The sequence below is a fragment of the Mesoplodon densirostris genome, chromosome 18 (genome assembly GCF_025265405.1).
Source record: "Mesoplodon densirostris isolate mMesDen1 chromosome 18, mMesDen1 primary haplotype, whole genome shotgun sequence".
In the NCBI taxonomy this organism is placed as follows: domain Eukaryota; kingdom Metazoa; phylum Chordata; class Mammalia; order Artiodactyla; family Ziphiidae; genus Mesoplodon; species Mesoplodon densirostris.
Window position 1 is genome coordinate 4,105,186 of NC_082678.1, and position 17,397 is coordinate 4,122,582.

A 17,397-nucleotide genomic window follows, 5' to 3' on the forward strand; every position below is an offset into this window, starting at 1 on the left:
CACCACACATCAGTTACTGCTCTGGAAGCCTAGGGCAGGGGACCTAGGTAAGAGGGAAGGCCTAGATACGGAACAAGGGCCTCTGGTCTCTGAAAGTGGGTTACTCCATTCCTTCTTCTTTTTGGAAATGGAGCACTTTGCTCCTTTTCCTGTGAAGCCCTGTAGCTGCCCAGAGTATTTACATGCAGACTGATATTTTCCCCATTGGGTATTTGGTCCCCTTCTTTTGTGTTTTTCCTCCTGGTGAATGGCATCGGTATCTGTCCAGTTAGAGGGTGGGCCCCTGTGCCATGTTTAGTCTGCCTATTTCCACCCCCACCTCACCCCTGCCAATCCTGGGATGTCTGTGACCAATGTTTTTCTCCTACCTCATTCCCCTCTGGTAGTATCACCTAATTCTAGCACTCTGTTATCTAGGACCACTTAAGTAAGGGTAGCCTGAATTGACTTGAGAGAATTGAACCGAGCTAAGAACGAGAGAGAGCTCCCTAAGAAAGGAGGCTTTGTATTTACACGATGCCCTTTCCCTGGCCCTCAGGCCTCTAACCTGCCTCATAGCACTACTCTTTCTGAGGGCAGTTAAAGTGCTGGCTGTAAACAGGACCTCCTTTCTTTCTCGGGCTTCTCGGGAAAGAGACTGATGGGGGGCCTCCTGTTACTGAGCAAGTGATTTGGAGTGGTTCTTGCATTGGAACCAGAAATTCCCCCTGGCTCCAGTTGCATTGGACAACAGAGAGGGGCCCCTTTGATGACAGCACTGAAAGGCTAGGAGAATGAGGCAGTGGGATGAACTCTGCAGATTGGCAAAAGATGGAGCAGGAAGGAGGGAAGGCCATCTGAAAAGGCTTGTAAGAGTCATACTTCTTAAACTGGGCTTAGACTGTTAACGCTGGTGTGGGAAGGACCTGGAGCAATTGCCTTTCCCTTTATGCTCTCTGTCTCTGATGTTGCTTTGGATGCCAGACGTTGACGTAAGTGTGCTTGATTCGCTGTACTTCAGCGGTCAAGCAGGGCAGGTGTGAGAGAATCGATAAAGCAGAACCTGGAGATCCAAAGTCAAAATGACAGGATCTTTTTTTTTTTTTTTTTTGCTGTACGCGGGCCTCTCACTGTTGTGGCCTCCCCCATTGCGGAGCACAGGCTCCGGATGCACAGGCCCAGCGGCCATGGCTCACGGGCCCAGCCGCTCCGCGGCATGTGGGATCTTCCCAGACCGGGGCACGAACCCGTATCCCCTGCATCGGCAGGCGGACTCTCAACCACTGCGCCACCAGGGAAGCCCCAAAATGACAGGATCTTTAAGGCATTTCAGGCACCTCTTTTGAGCCATTTAAGTTTTCCCCCTGATCTACCTTTGAACTTGAATGAGTGGCTTCTAAGCTTCCCATGGTGACCTGTATAACCTTCTGTAATCCTCAGCCCCTATCTGGCCAATGCCTTGAGTGGTTTAGTTTCTTCCCAAAAAAATGTCCTTCGTAGACTTCACAGAAGAATGGGTCTCCTTTTGAGAAAATGTGGGCTGGGCACAGCTGACTTCCCTTTATCACTAACATTGGCTTTACAAGTGAGTGTCCTGTCACAGACAGCTTGTGTTGAGTATTCTAGCTGGATGGGAGGATTCATTAGAAGTAGAAGGTCCAGCCCTTGTTCTCTGGAGCAGGAAGAAGAGTTGGAAGTAAAGAGGGGATGGGGTTAACTTTTGCGGTCCGAGCTAAACCCTATTTGTACAGTTTGTCTTGGAATGAGTTGACTTCTGGCCACCTTGGAGAGAGAAAGTGGCCAAGTGTGTTTGATTCAGTTTTTTGGAAACACCTAGGACTTGGAAAGGACCTTGGCTTCTAAAAGATAGCCACCCAGTGTTTCGCCTCACCTGATACAGTTGTTACTCCTAGTCCCAAGGATAGACAGTTGGAGGGGTGAGTTCTTCGTGTTGAGCTTTAGAAGCTACTTCTCCTTGTCTTCAGTTAAGGAGGAAGACTTCTGAGCCTTAGGTTCCTGGAGAGTTGGCTCTGGGACTAAGCTGGTCCTCGGCCCAAGTTCTGAAGGTCCTTGGAGTTCTCTGACACCTTCCAGAGTAAAAGTACCAGCTGGCTTGCTCACTTTGGGGCAGGGGCTTTTGCCTTCTGGAAGGAAACCACCCAGAGGTCTGTGGACTAAAAGGCATGGTGGGTTCTCAGGGGCTATGGGGCAGAGTTTTTCTGTCTGAGTTTCCGTTAAAGCCAGGAGGCCAGATTCGTCAGACGGGGCTCCAGTTACCTCCCAAAGACATATATCGATGTCTGCCGTGGTCCCCTTTATTTTATTTCCTTCTGGATCTGTGACTTCCCATTGACATAGCTCTGCCATCCTGCTCCCCATACTGCTTGCTCTGTGGGGACTCACTTTGGGTTGGTCCGTGTCTGGAGCATCTGGCTGGGGGGAGAGCCCTTCTGACCTCGTGCCTTCCCAAGGACAGACCGTCTCTCGCTCTCTGTTGACTTTCACTTCTTCTGAGAAGTGTTCTTCAGTCCCTCCAGATCCTGCCTTTTGCAGGAACATCTCTCCTTGCCCTTGAGATTCTCTGTCCACCTCTTGTTCCAGTCCCCCTTTCTCTGCTGCTCCTTGACTCACCTCCCAAGGGCAGATTTCTGTTTTCTTATCAGAGGGAGCCTCTTCTGCTTCCCGTGGACACACTTCTGCTACTCTGGCCCCCACGCCGCCTGCCGCCTCGGAACTGTCTTTGCTTCTGTCAGAAGCTTGTGGGGCTGGTTGTGGAGACAGACCCCCACGATCTTGACTCTCCTGGGGACACACAGCCTCCTGTTTCCCATCTGCACTCCCTGAGTTTGCCTGAACGGCCACAGCTTTGTGCTCTGGATTTTCTGGGGCTTTCTCCTCCTCCTCTGGAGGCTCCCCTTCTCCATCCTGTCTTGACACCCCTTCCTCGGGGATTCTTTCAGTCACCTCCCAGGGACAGGTCTCCGCTTTGGCGCCGCTGTCAGATGCAGGAGCATCCACGGCAGGAGCATCCCACGGGCAGACCTCAGCAAGCCTGCCCCCAGCGCTGAGCGGTGTCTGAGCACCGGCTTCAGGTTGGTCAGGGCCGTGACTGTCTGGGTGGGAGAAAGAGCCCGCTGGGGCCATGCTCTCCTGTAGACAGACAGGTCGTAGCTCATTGCTTGCTTTTTCCCCATCTTCAGCTGTGAATGCTGCTTTTTCTGCTTGTTCTGGAAGGGAGCCCATCTTTGGGTCTTGTGTCAGGTCCCCTTTCGATGCTGCTTCATCACTCACTTCCACGGAGTGCCCCTCTGCCGCTCTGCTACTCCCGCTGCTGGACAAGTCTGAGACCTCGGCCTGAGCAGAGGGTGTCCTCGAGTCCTTCTCCCAAGGACACATAACTTCCTGCTCTTGACTCAGTTTTGTCTCCCATTTTGATATGTCTTCTCCCAGGGAGGTGAGTCTCCCCTTTTCTAGAGTCTTCTCCCTCTGCCCCATGGAATCAGTCCCCGTCTCTTGTTCCGATTCCTCCCCGGGGGCTCCTTCATCCACCTCCCAGGGACAGATCTTGGCTTTTTCAGTGGTAGGCGCTCCCTCTGCTTCCCAGGGACACACCTCAGCTGGCCTGCACCCCACACAGTCCAATACCTGGAGCCCAGCTTTTGGTCTCTCGGTGCCCAGAGTGTCTGAATGCCGAGAGGAGCCCCCTGGATCCAAGCTCTCCCAGGGGCAGGCCACCTCCCGCTCCCAGGCCTGCCTCTCTGGCTTCTCTGGAGCAGTAACAGCTATCTCTCCAGGTCCAAAATCTGCAGAAGCCCTTCCTGTATCCTTTGGAAATTGCCGAATGGCCTCAATTCCCAAAGCCCTTTTCTCCCCTGCTCCAGCACTCACCTCCCAGGGACAGATCTCTGCCTTCTCAGCCGGCAGGATTTCCTCTGCGTCCCAGGGACAGATCTCAGCAGTTTTGCTTCCCGTCCTGCCTGACATCTGGAAAGTGGCTCTGGGTCTATCTGTGTCTCGAGGACCGGGTTGTGGGGAGAAGCTGCCAGGGTCCACCCTCTCCCAGGGACAGACTGCTTCCTGCTTTTGCACCTGTCCCTCAGGCTTTTCCCAAGCTGTGCTATCCTCGATTCCTGATGTCCCAGGCATCTTCTCCTTGTCCTTCTGAGACTCTCCTTTTGGTGCCTGTCCTGATGTCCAGTCCTCTGTGGTTCTTTCACTCACCTCCCAGGGACAGATTTCTGCCTTGGCAGGTGTTGCTGCCTTTGCCTCTGACCTGAGATCTTCCCAGGGACATACCTGCGCTGCTGTGCTTCCACCCTTGCTGAGGAGCTGGCCACCAGCTTTGGATGAGGAGTTTTCTAGACGTGGGCTGGAGTGCCCAGGGGTTGTGCTCTCCCAGGGACACACGGACTCCTGCTGTTGACTGGATTTCTGCGCTGCTTTCGCAGTTTGTTCCCACGTCTCTCCAAAGCTCCCTTTTCTGGAGGTTCTTCCCTTTTCCTGGAGAGATTCTCCACCTGTCCTCTGACTCATCATTTCCTTCCCTATTACCTCATCACCCAGCTCCCAGGGACAAATCCCTGCTTTCCCGATGGCAGGAGCATCTCCTGCCTCCCGTGGACACGCCTCAGTGACGCTGCTGCCCAAACTCCCCGAGCCCCCGGAGGTTCCCGGGGCCTGAGTAGAGACTGCTGAGGGGCCCCGGAAATCTGTCCTTTCCCATGGACAAAGAGATGCCAACCCTTCACCCAGTTTCTGTTCTTCCAAGAAGATTGCCTTCTTGGGACTTTTCTGCTTTGCCTGGGGGAGCTTCTTTACTCCCTCCTGGGACGGTTTCTCACTCTCTCCTCCTTCACGTGCCTCCCAGGGACAGAGCTCTGCCTTGGTGATGTCAGGTGTACAAGCTCCTGGGCCAGCGGCTTCCCACGGTCGTGTCTCTGCCTCTCTAGGCTCCACGCTGCCCACCGTCCCAGACCTGCCCTTGGTGCTGTCAGAGTCCCGAGGGGCCGAGCGACGGGACAGACCCCCAGGATCGGCACTCTCCCAGGGACACACTGCCTCCTGTCCCCTGACCAGCCTCTCCGGCTTTTTCTGAGCAACGGCAACCACATCTTTGGGTTCTGACTTTTCTGAGCCTTTCCCCCTCTCATCTTGGGAGGCATCTAGATCTTGCCTCAGGGCCTCCTCCTCAGGAACTCCACGTACCTCCCAGGGGCAGATTTCGGCCTTGTTGCTACTGTCAGGCTGACACGTTTCTGACTCGGGGACTTCCCAGGGGCATACATCTATCACCCTCTGGTCAGCACTGCCCAGGGGCTGGAGGCCAGCTTTGGGCCGTTCCCGCCACCGCCCAGGGGCTTCTTTTGCTTGCTTAACATTTTTGTCCCTAACTGTGCCCCGCCTGACTCGCCTCAGTGCGGCAGGCCCTGTTTTACCTGCTCTCGCAACCTTCCCCTCCCCTAGACCCTGGGACGGCCTCCTGCCTCTGTCTTCTTGTTCCCTGCCGCCCTCCTGGTGACAGACTTGGAGCATTCTGCTTGTGTGAGCGTTCTGCTGGTTCTGGAAGGACTCCTCGTCATCACAGGGGGCAAGCGCGGCCTGCTTACTCACCGCCTTGGGGCGGCCTGGCCTGGGAGATCTGGGACACGCACCCACACCCTCTCCCAAAGCTCGGCCCTTCTCTTCCTTGCCAGGACTCCCTTTCCCGCCCTCCTCTCTGTATGTGCTCCGAGAACGGGTCAGAGCTTTGATAGCCAGTCCCAGACTACGCATGGAACCCTGCTGAACAGGGGTCTTGAGGCTGTGGGATTTAGAGAAGAACTTAGGCCTGTCCTCATCCTCATCAGCTTCCCCCTGGAGACACCCGTCCTCCGTGTCCATCCCACTCTCCCCAGCCCCCCTCTTCTCTACTGCTATAGACAGGGCCCTCCAGAGCCTGGCCCGACCTAAGGCGGGAGAGCGGTTGCCTCGCTCTGGCCCCGAGGGGCCTTCCTGAGCCACATTTTCCTTCTTCGATGGCAGCTCTGCATTCTCCCAGGGGCAGATGTAGGTGAGTAGGCTGGGGCTTTGTGGGGGTACTGGGATGGGTGCCAGGGCAGGGGCGGGAGCTGGCAGCAGAGCCAGAGAGAGGCTGGAGGTGGGAGCCAGGCCCACCGCAGACGTGGCCATGATGGGTGTGGAGATCTGGTGCTGGACGGGCGGGTGGGGCAGCCTTCTCACGGCCTCCTCGTGCAGCTTTCTGGAGGCGTGGTAGCTGTCCACGCTGCTCCTCTTGGCCGGGGAAGGTGGGGCCGACAGGGGAGTCGCTCGGGCTCGCTCCAGCCTCCAGGCCGAGGGCCTCCGCGCCGGGCTGGCCAGGGCGGCCTCTGCCTTCCTTCTCTCCTCCCGCTCCCTCGCCCGCTGGTAGGTCTCCTCCAGGTAGGCCTGGCTGGCCTCGAGCAGGGCCTTTTCCCTGGAGCCAGCCACGACGCTCAGCGACTTGTGCAGCGAGGCGGGCCGGACGCAGGGCAGCCGCTCTCCCACCGTCAGATTGTGGGCGCTGGCCGACCTGAAGTTCAGCGCGGGCGGCCCTGCCGCCGACTCGCGCCTCTCGGATTGCGGGCCCTTCCTGGCCAGCTTCCTCCTCAGCAGCGAGTCGTGCAGAGGCGGGTACTGCTCCCCGCGGGGAGCGCGGTCCTGCTCGCAGGTGCTGCGGGACTCGCGCAGAGCCGGCGGCGCGGCGGGCTCCCGGAGGCTGGCGCTGGGCAGCCTGGCGCTGAGCAGCCGGCGGCGGGAGGAGCCCCCGGGCAGGCTGCCGCGGGCCGGGGAGCCCGAGTCCCGGGAGTGCTGGCGGGTCAGGGCCTCGGGGAACTCGGCCAGGTACCTCATGAAGGAGCGGCCCAGGCCCTGGCGCCAGCTGCCTCGCTTCTTGCGCAGGTGCGGGTTGTTAGCGGCCATTTCCTTGGTCTTGTGGACCTCGAGCTGGGCGTAGAGCTTCTTCAACTCGTCCTGGGGGCGGGGGTACCCGGGGAGCGGAGCTGGCGGTGAGGACCAAGCTCTCCACCCCCGGCGGCGCTGCTCCGCCCCCCGGCCCTTGCTCAGACCATTTTCTCGGGGGGGATCTCTCTCCCACCAAGCTGTGTCCCTTCCCAGCTTTTAAAACTCAGAAGTCACCTCTCCGTCCTGCGGGGCCAACAACCTAGTTCCCGAGCCCGACCCGCTCAGCTCCGAGGCCTCAGCGCACCACTGACTTCTCTGGGCGCTGTGGTCTGGTGGGGAGCCTCCAGCTTGGGGGACGGGAAACCTGGGTTTGAGATTGCTGTGACCCATCATGCGCCTCCAGGCTATTTTCTAGCCCTCTCTGAGCCTCTGCTTCAATAAAGTAAGGAAAACTGGCTGCCTAGTGTTCACTTCCTGAAGAGGATTATATGAGATTGGTGGCGGGACCAGTGGGCGTGAAAACTGCCATATTCAGGTGTAAGTGACGGAATGGGGCTTTGAAAGTCTTTTGTACTTTGGATCTCTCCCCGCAGCCAGCAGAGGGGAGGTACATGGGCTGCTGCTCCCCATACTGGAGGGTCAAGGATGGTGTCTCTGTGGCAGCGTGCCTCCACTCTTTGGCCTGCCTGCTGGAGTCGGTTCTCAGTTCAGCCTATCCCCAGGGGGCCGGCGGCTGGGCAGGCAGAGCTCAGAGGATGAGGAGGATACGGGGGAAAGAGAGGCAAAGGCAGTTGAGACAAGGAAGGAATTGGGGGATGTAAGCAAGTCAGGTGTGGAGGGGGCCCCAGGAGAGGTGGAGGGATGGACAACATGGCTTCCTGGGACTGTTCCCACATGCAGGTTCTATAAGACAATGGGCTTTACCGCCAGGTCTCTTTATTTCCTACCCTCTGAGCCTCTCATTAGGGGTTCTGTGACTATAATGATATTCTTAAGCAGAAAAATAAGGTAAGGATGCTCTCCTGATGTAAGACTCAGGAAGAACCTCCTTTCTCTAACACTGCTGGGCCCAGGGAAAGGGGATCCCGGTGTGGAAATCCCTGGTAGCCACTCACTGCCTGAATTACCCAGCCCCAGTGGCCCTAGGTCACTAACTGCCTGGTGTATTGGGGACTGAGGGGTTTCGTAGGCTGCCCCTCACGGTGGCCCTGCTGAGTGGGAGTGGAGGACACAGGGGACACAGGGGATTTCAGCTCCACTCATGGTTCTGCTTCTATCTTGCCAAGTGGGCCTCAGGAACCTGGGTTCTGGGGTTTTGCAGGGGGCGTCTATCCACTGTGTGGCCTCCTTTGAGTAGAGTCAGGGGAAGCAGCTTAGGGCAATGGCGGAGAAGAGAGGGAGGCGGGTCTTAGAGGAAAAGCTATGGGGAGGAGAGGGGACCTGCAGTGGCACACAGCCCGGGTGGCAGGGCCGCTGTGCCCCCTGCCCAGCCCCTAAGTAGCATCAAGAGGAGGCGGGGAGGGCAGCACCTACCCGAATGTCTCCAGGGTCCAGGCTGTGCTCGCTCCAGGCTGAGGCGATGCTGCTGTTCAGGTAGGAGCCTGAGCGCTGCAGGTCCAGCTCGTCCTCGTACACCTCATCCAAGATCTCCTCTCGGGGAGGAGCCCCCGGCTTCCGGAACTGGCCATGGTGGCGGGCATGATCGGGAAAAAGACTCACCTTGGCTCCCTCCCCCGTGGCATATGTATTTACTCCGTAAATCTTCACCCTCTCTCTGATTTGGAAATCTGGGGGTCCAAGGAGTATTGTTCCCTCTCCTTCCTGACTTTCTCTAGCTCAGAGACCAGGGGTCTCAATGCCCTGGCCCCACAATTCCTAGCCATGTCCTTCAGCTCCCCCCCTCACCTATCTTTCTGTAATTGCTTCTGAGTTGAGTTTCAGAGTCTGCCAACCTTCCAATTGTATTACAAGGACTCCCTTCAGCTCTAGCTCTTTTTTTTTTTTTAACTCCAGGTGTTTTCATTATTTTTTTAAAAATTATTTATTGACTCATTTATTGGCTGTGTTGGGTCTTCATTGCTATGTGTGGGCTTTCTCTAGTTGTGGAGAGTGGGTGCTACTCTCCGTTGCAGTGCGTGGGTTCCTCAGAGCTCAGTCTCAGTAGTTGTGGCACATGGGCTTAGTTGTTCCGCGGCATGTGGGATCCTCTGGGACCAGGGCTCAAACCCGTGTCCCCTGCATTGGCAGGCGGGTTCTTAACCACTGCGCCACCAGGGAAGTCCCGGCTCTAGCTCCTATTTCCCTTGCCCAGGGATTGGAGACGGAGATTCCTTCCGTGACTCCTAAGTGGGCTCCTTGCTTAGGGCCCAAATCCCTCAGGGCCCAGGGTGTCATTCTCACCCTGGCCTGGAGAGGGTGCTATGGGCACAGCAGCTCCACAGAGCCCCTGGTACAAAGGGCTGCGTCTCCCTCACATCGAGGCCAGGGGAAGACCTCACCTTAGGGATGAAGATCAGAGCCAGTGTGGCGGTGACTGTGCTGTGGGTGTGAAAGAAGAAGAGGAGGAGCGTCCAGTCTGGGTGCAGGGAGGGAACCAGTACAAACCTGAGGGTGAGGTGGGAAGGGGACGGTTAGCTACAGGTGGGAGTGGCCTCCTTCCTCTCAGCTGTTTCAGTGGCTGTCCTTCCCAGCCCCCGCCCTGATCTCCTGGAGGTGCTCCGTGCAGTGAGGAGGGCACTCTTCCTTCTTCCTGCCCTCCCACCTCAGGGCTCACGTTAATCTCCACCTCTGAGAAGCCCTCCCAGACGACCCCAGCTTGCCTTCTCTGGCTGCTTATAGCACTTAACTCTGTTATGGACCACCCTGTGGGTTGGTTCTACCTTCACCACAGGGCCAGGTCCTTGTGGACACTCATAGCAGGCCCGCTGCAAGGACAGTTGGGGTGTGCGGGGGAAGAAGGCAGGGAGAGTGGAGCCTGTATGTGGAGGAGAGTCGGGGTGGGGCGTGTGGAATGGGAGAGGAGTTAGGAGTGGAGCGTGCTTCCTCTTCTCGGGTGTTGGGTGAGACATGGGTTACAGGAAGGGTATCTGTGGGGTAGGGAGAGAGCTACAGGTGGGGGCCCTCCTCACCTTGCTGAGGCGTAGTAGGTGTTGCAAGGAGGGCTGTGGGATGGGGGTACCCCCACCTGGGAGAGGTGAGGAGTGTTATTAGGGTGGGAGCCGTGGCGGGTAGGAGGGCCCGTCCTCACCTGGCTGCGTGGAAGGCAGCAGAAAGCAGCAGCTCATTGTGCAGGGCGATGCCCATGTACCGCGGCTCGTGCAAGGCTGAGGGAACAGCCCGGGTGGCGTAGCAGAGGAAGCTGCCCCAGCACAGGAGCAGCATCTCGGCTGCGGGGAAATAAGGAGAGCCGGGTTCCACCTCAGCAGCCATGCCCCCCTTTCTCTGTAGGCCGTGCTGGGGGGACCCCGGTCCAGGGGTCCAGGTACAAGGCAGGAGGACCCCTGGAGGTACAGGGAGGGGGACCAGAGTGAGGCTGGGCTCAGTGGAAGCAGCTCACCCACAACCATGATGTAGTCCCAGCGGTCGTGGTGGCAGACGTAGAAGTGGCGGCCTGCGTGGGTGTGGCCTCGCGCCAGCAGGGCTGTGCGCTCACTGCCTTGCTCCAGGACCCCCGCTGTCCATACAGCCAGGAAGCCCAGCACCAGCAGCAGAAGCAGCCCCAGACGCTGCAGCAGCCGCCCACTGCTCAGGTGGGGGCCCCGCTGGGCCGTTCGAGACAGAAACAGCTGGAGCACTCTACGAGGGTTAGAGTGTGGCTGGTGGATGCAGGGAGGGGAGATGCCCCTGGCCATTGCCTCCCGTCCCTCCGCACATCCCTGTCCTCCCCTCCCTTCCATGGTTCACCGCCTCGTCTTACCCCCAAACGATTTACATGGCGGGGAGGGCCATAGTGATGGGAGCAGGCCTCGGGGGCACAGAGGGGTGGAGCTGGTAGGGTTCTGGCTGTGAAGAACTTCATTCCATAAATGAGCTGGGGTAGCCTGGAGTGAGCAGCGTGAGAGCAGGCTCTGCCCCAGACCCTACCTGTAAAGCTTGAGTATAATAGTGCCGTAGACAGTGGCAAACCCCAGCAGCCGGACCCAGCGGAGGGCGATGCAGCGGAATACACTGGGCTTGAAGTACAGGATGAACACCTGGTGGGGAGGGGGCAAAAACAGTTGCTCTCCACTGCACTTCCACCGTGTGCCAGCCTATGCCAAACACACTGCTGATGCTCCTAACCGCCTCTTCATAGAGGCATCATCACCTCCATTCTGCAAAGGAGTAGCTTTGTTATCAGAGAGGTTAGGTAACTTGTCCTAAGTCACACAGCAGGTCATAGAGCTCCTTTTGAGCCTGGCTGTTTGGTTCCAGAGCTTACTAGACCAGCCTGTCATTTGTGGGTATGAGTTGGAGGATTTTGAGGTCTCTGAATCCCCCCAACAGGACAGAGAGGAAGGATTCTGGGGCTTGGAGGGTACCAGGTTGGGACTATGGGGGATCCTGGGAGGTGGGGTCAGCCTCTGGCCACAGACTCACGGGGAAGTACAGCAGCAGGGATCCAAACAGGATGGTTTCCAGCAGCACCACCCCAGAGGCCCGGATGCTCTGCGGACCCGGGAAAGAGAGAGGTATGTAAGCGGGGCAGCGAGAGGAAGGAGCCTGGAGGACGGTACAGGAGGCTCTCAGGCCTGTTTGAGGGGTCGCCCCACGGCCCTGGGCTAGAGCTTCTCCCTGTAACGTTAGCTCTGCCCTCTCCATCCACAGCCACCCTCACCACAGGCTCTTAGCTCCCCTGGCACTAAGCCTGGCTGAGGCAAAGGTTTCATGTAGCTCCTGCCACCCCGGGCCCATGCCCCTCCCAGTCCCAGCCTGGGCCTTGCTGCAGACCTGGGCTAGAATCAGAGGTTGCTGGAGCTAGAGGGGATCTCAGGCTTTCCTCCGAGCTTTGGGTCAGACTGCCTCCTTGTCTAGAAACTCGCTTCTCTGTCAGTTGACCGTCAACGTTGGCTCAAACGTCATGTTCTCCGGAAAGTCTTCCCACGCCATCTCAGGCAGGGTGACTGGGTCCCTTCTCTGAGCTGCCACAGCAACTGACACCTCTATCCTGGCCCCTGTTCTGCTGTGCTGTCATTTTATTTACATGTCTGAGGGGCCAGATCACTTCCCCCAGTGCCTACACCGTGTTTTGTTTGTTTGTTTTTTTTTTTTGCAGTACGCGGGGCTCTCACTGTTGTGGCCTCTCCCGTTGCGGAGCGCAGGCTCCGGACGCGCAGGCTCAGCGGCCATGGCTCACGGGCCCAGCCGCTCCGCGGCATGTGGGATCTTCCCGGACCGGGGCACGAACCCGTGTCCCCTGCATCGGCAGGCGGACTCTCAACCACTGCGCCACCAGGGAAGCCCCCTACACCGTGTTTTGAATCAAGTCCAATGCCTTCATTGAGCAGGTGAGGAAACAGGTCTAGGGTGGTGAGGTCACTTGCCTCATGTCACATAGTGAGTTAGATTAAGAATCAGGGCCAGAACCCATTTCTCTCACGTTCTAGTCTTAGGTAGTCCTGGTCTCCGGTTGATGCTAGACACTCAAGATGGGTAGGACTCGTGTGTAGAAGAGAGATGTGAGGCCTTCCTTGCCTTGCTCTGGCGGCAGCGATAGGAGACCAGCATACTCAGGAAGACGGCCAGCATGCAGCACGTCTGAGAGGCCAGCACCACTGCCCGCAGCGTGGGGGCTTCCTCCACCAGGCACGGCGTGGCATCCAGGCAGCTGGAGCAGCCCTCAGCACATGGTTGGCACCGCAGCAGCCTCCCGGAGCTGCCTTGAGGGGACCCGAATTGCCCGGGAGGCCGGGCAGCACCCTCCTCTGAGCCTATAAAGAACAGGATGTGTGCAGGGAGAGGGGCATGGCTGGGACAACCTGAGACCCCAGCCTTCTCTCCCAGTGGTCACCACAGCTCTCTCCCTGCCCTCTTACGGTCTGTGGCCCCTGGGGTAGTGTCAGGATGGGTAGGAATGAAGAAGTGGGTACTTTCAGGGGAAGGCAGGGCAACAGGAAGAGGTGATGCCAGGCTAGGACTCACTGCGAGGTCAGCTTGCATCAGACTGGCATGTTATAAGCTCGTTCTCGGAAGGAACAGACACCCCCAAATTGGACCCTGCCTGCCTCTCCTGCTTCTCTCGATATTCTTCCCTTGCTCCATGAGTTTCCTCCCAGTGTCTCACCCCGACCTGCCTTTCTTCCCCAGATGCCCCGCTCCAATCAGCCCAGCCTGTAAAACATCTCCCTGGCCCTCCGCACAGTTACATACCCCCGGAGCTGCTTGCCCCATAGAAGCCGGGTCGGCAGCGGCAGAGGTAGTGGCCAAGGACAAAGCCCTGACTCTCCAGGGGGACACACTGTGGGGATGACAAACACAATCGGTATTTATATGAGGCTTTCCCTCCCGGGAAGAGACGGAGGGTGCATCTACCTTCCTATCCACGGCCCCTGGGTCTACACCGGGGAGCCCCACCAGAAAGCCACCCCAGCCCTTGGGAAGCCTTCCATCCCTGGAAACCCTACACTGCCCCCACCATTGCCTCTCTTCTCAAAGAGACCTCCAAGCAAAGAGTATGGAGATGGATCACGCTTTTATTCAGACTGGCCCTGACAGGAGCCTCACAGGTCCCATTTCCCAGTGCCCAGCTGATGCTAGAGCAAGGTGCTGGGGAGGTGGAAGCAGGGAGAAATCTGAGCTCAACCACACCTGTGTGCCTGCATCCTGCTTCCAGGGTCCCCATCAGCCTCCCTCTTTGGCACACAGGTGGGTTGAAAAGGCCCCCATGGAGGAGCAGCTTCCTCCATCAGGGCCATCTGGCTTTGGCGCAGGACTGCTCTCCCCAGCCCTAATGCCAGGCTAATGCCAGGCTGGTGGGATGCCAAGGCCAGCTCTTTATTCCACCTCCCCCCATTGATGTTTGCCCAGCAGGGGACAGAGAAGACCTCAGAGCCTGGCAGGGAAGATGAGCCCGTGGATGAGGTCAGATATGCTGTAGGGAGTGGCTGGGAACAGACAGCAGTGGGGCAAAGGAAGGAAGATTACATATCCAGCCCCTAGAAGGTGCTTCTGAAATCATGGCCCAGCTTCCCCTCTTACTCAGACCACTGGAAAACGTTCTGTTCCTGCCATAGACAAATGCATACCCAGAGACACGAATGTGGCTGGGTTTAAAAGTGCACTGGACAATGGGAGCCCTTATCCATCCCTGGACTGATAGCTCCAAACACATGAGCCCTGAAGAGCAACAGATGCCCAAACCCACCACACCTCCCAGCAGGCTGCAGGGCTCCCCTTGGCTTTGGTCCAGCTCAGGAGCAAGCATGCCGTCAGTGTAACTGTGGAGCGGATTAGTTCACTGACCTGCCAGTTTCCCAGTACTGGGCTTGCAGGATTACCAACCATTGCTTTCCATTATCCAGATTCTCCTGCATCCACGGCTTTGATTTTGCCAGCATCTCGCCTGGGTTCCATCACCTTGACCAGTCCCAGAGCTCTTCAAGTTCCTTCTCTGGTTAGTCTCCTCCTACACCCCAGCCAGCAATTCTACTTATTTCAACAAACACCCAACAGAGCATCCTTTGTGGGTCAGAAAGAGCCCAGAGCTCTGTTGACATGGAGAATGTGATTCAGGAGAAGGAAAGGGGACAATTAATAGAGGCTCAGGAGGCGGTCCTGGGAAGGGATCCTGGAGCACCTAGTACCCGAAGGGAGAGCAGACAGGGAAGCATGCTGAGAATGCAAAGGAATGAAGGTGGCTGTCTCGGGTGGGGGATGGGGCTAGGCTGTATGTGTCCTCACTCTCAAAAAGCCTGGTGGTATCTCATCTCTATCTATCTTATCAGTAGGGACTTCCCTGAAGCCCGGAGAGGGTGGTGTGCCTTTGTCAGCTGCTCCTGATGGCAGTGATGGGAAAGGGGAGGGAGGCAGGACACCAGCACCCCCGCCCTCTGTATCCTTACCTGCGTGCTGTTGAGATCACACAGGTGTGTGTTAGAGTACCAGCCTGGGCCGCTGGCACACTGGTTGATGTCCACGCTCTGAAGATCTACGTCCATCTGCACCTGCCCCCTAGGGCAGTGAATTGGCAGTTAGGGGTACAGTGAACGATGCCAAGGCGGACATGTGTCCTTGGACCCCAGACTATGAGGCAATGCAAGCTCTACGGACTTTAGCACAGTGGCTGCAGTGTGCCAGGAGAGAGGGCACAGACGCACGCCATTTCTCCAGTGCTATTAACCCTCGCTGTCTCTGCAGCAACAATCCTCCTCCCCCTAGGTTTTTCCCTGCCCCCACCCCCCATCCCTCAGGTTTTCAACATCCTAGCATTTCTTGATTTCTATCACTGGGAAAGGGAGGGGGCGAGACATACAGGAGCTGCGGCTCTGATGATCTGTCTGAAAGGGATATTCACACTTCCCCACTGCAATGTATACACACACACACACACACACACACACACGCAAAGCGCAGCTATTAACTACCCCCTCACTTTGCCCAAACCAGGTCTGAATTGATCACAGCAAAGGAGATATGGAATAGAGGGGCCCAGGGTCAGAGCCGCCTGGCCCAAGGGCTCTCAACCCCTGCTCTGGGCTGAATGGGGAGAGAGCTGGCAAGGAGCCAGGCTGCCTGTGGCCAGGAGAGGAACTCTGCCCGGGACCATGAATGGGGACACAGAGCTGGGAAAACAACGTTGATGGTTGAATGCCTTGCGGTACACTATCCATCTGCTCCCTCCTTCCCGTCGTGGCTCCCAATCACCTCTTTACTCCAGCTGAGGGAGGAAGTCAGTTATTTGAGGAGTATCGTAGGCTACTGGGGTCAGGACTTGATATAAGAATATAGCCATTGGGAGTGACCCTGGGGATCTGGCCAACTCCTGGGCAGAAGAGGCAATGGTGCCAAGCCTCCCCCCAAGTGCTTTCCTTCCTTTGCAGAAGCCTCCTTTTACAGTTCTAGACTGCTAGGGAGCAGCGAATTTCACTCCCGAAGCACCCATCTGACTCCTCTGAGAAGCCAGTGCATGGATTATCACTGTCTCCTGCACCAAGCCCTCTCCTGCCTTGTACCCACTACTCAGACCTGGAGGCCAGGACCTATGCCCAGCTATGTCCACACATGTGTACACACACACGTGTATACCTACTTGTAAATGGAGTGATATATATGTAGTACATACACACACCTGTATATATTAACACACAGTTACAGATTCCCAGGGTCAACTGCAGATATACACAGCTGAATGCAAATACACACATCTGTGTCCCCCACACATGTGCATACCAAATGGCCTATGCACAGCTGGCTGGACTTGGGCCCCCCACCCCACAAATACACAATAGCATCAAACCCTGCACAAAAACCCCTTACCTGATTTCCGGGCTGAGGTCTGGCTTGAGTCCATAGAAGGCCGCTGAGAGTGTGACAAGCCAGCCCGGACGGAGCCGGCCTTCCTGGCATTCCAGGAAGGGAGGAGACAGCCTGACGTGCTGCAAATCCCCCACATATCCATCCCCCTGCGGCCACTTGGGGCTGCCAAGGCTCCCTAGGTCGTTGGTCAGCACCCGCTTCTGCAGGTCAGGGGTGTCCAGGGCTCCGGTTGGGCTCTCCTTCTGCACCCTGCTCCCTGACAAGTCCTGAAGGATGGTCTCCTCCCCCATCCGGGTGGCCTGCAGGGCCAGCTGCAGGTGGCTGGCCCCCAGTGGAGGGTTAAAGGTCAGCAAAGCCCGGTATGCCCTCGGGTCCCCCTCGGCCACGCTGCGGACCAGTGCCTGGTACCACTCCACATCCTCCTCCACACTGGACTCCCGGATGTCGTTGGCTTGTAGCAGCATGTTGAGGAAATTGGCAGCCTGCGTAATGGTGCCCGCTGCCCTCCATAGGATTGGGGGGAGTCCTGGTCTGGCTCCTGCCCCATGGGCTTCATAGCGCTCACTGCAATTAGCCCCTGACAGCTGTTGGGCATCTCCAGAGTAGAGAAAAGCCCGGGCTGCCTCAGCCCCCTCCGGGGGCACCCACATGGGTACAGATCCTGGCTTGACTTGGGAGGACAGCGCGGGCAGAGAGCGGAGGAGCCTCGGACCCCCCAGAGCCCAGCCACAGAGGAAGGAGCAGCCCAGCAGCCCCCACACAGGAGGAGGCATGACCACTGCCCTGGTGCCCATCCTTGGGGCAGCTCTCAGGGACCCTGGGGTCCAGGCTGCCCGGGGTATTGGAGATCCCAGGCAGAGGCTGGTCGCAGTCTGGGGCCGCCTGCTTGCACGCCTCCGATCCTTGCCTTCTCTCTTCCTCTCTTCCTCTCTCTCATGCTCACGCTGTCTTGCTTGTTTTTTTCTTCTCTTTAACGTCATCAGCTGGCTTCTGGACGTAGGCATGAGGGCTCTGTTCCCTGCTCTCTCAGTGTGGCCCCCCCATCAC

The 17,397-nt window shown here is 57.6% G+C and overlaps 1 protein-coding gene across 1 annotated transcript; it reads right to left on the reverse strand.

Moving 5' to 3' along the window:
• Positions 1 to 1,944: 1,944 nt before the first annotated feature.
• On the reverse strand, positions 1,945 to 17,144 carry GPR179 (G protein-coupled receptor 179). The gene is made up of 11 exons (XM_060081618.1): positions 16,351 to 17,144; positions 14,937 to 15,045; positions 13,246 to 13,333; positions 12,571 to 12,806; positions 11,476 to 11,544; positions 10,981 to 11,090; positions 10,454 to 10,692; positions 10,145 to 10,283; positions 9,396 to 9,501; positions 8,431 to 8,577; positions 1,945 to 6,966 (listed from the first exon to the last, which is right to left on the reverse strand). Exons 1-11 carry the CDS (start codon positions 17,142 to 17,144, stop codon positions 1,945 to 1,947), a joined length of 7,059 nt encoding a protein of 2,352 aa, XP_059937601.1.
• Positions 17,145 to 17,397: the final 253 nt, after the last annotated feature.

What these genes read in the sequence shown, in the direction of transcription:
- GPR179 (XM_060081618.1), bottom strand. Translation starts at nt 17,144, where the DNA reads ATGGGCACCAGGGCAGTGGTCATGCCTCCTCCTGTGTGGGGGCTGCTG. An exon ending in GTGATCTCAACAGCACGCAG is followed by an intron (nt 13,334 to 14,936) that starts GTAAGGATACAG and finishes TCATCCCCACAG; the next exon opens with TGTGTCCCCCTGGAGAGTCA. An exon ending in ATTATACTCAAGCTTTACAG is followed by an intron (nt 10,693 to 10,980) that starts GTAGGGTCTGGG and finishes TAACCCTCGTAG; the next exon opens with AGTGCTCCAGCTGTTTCTGT.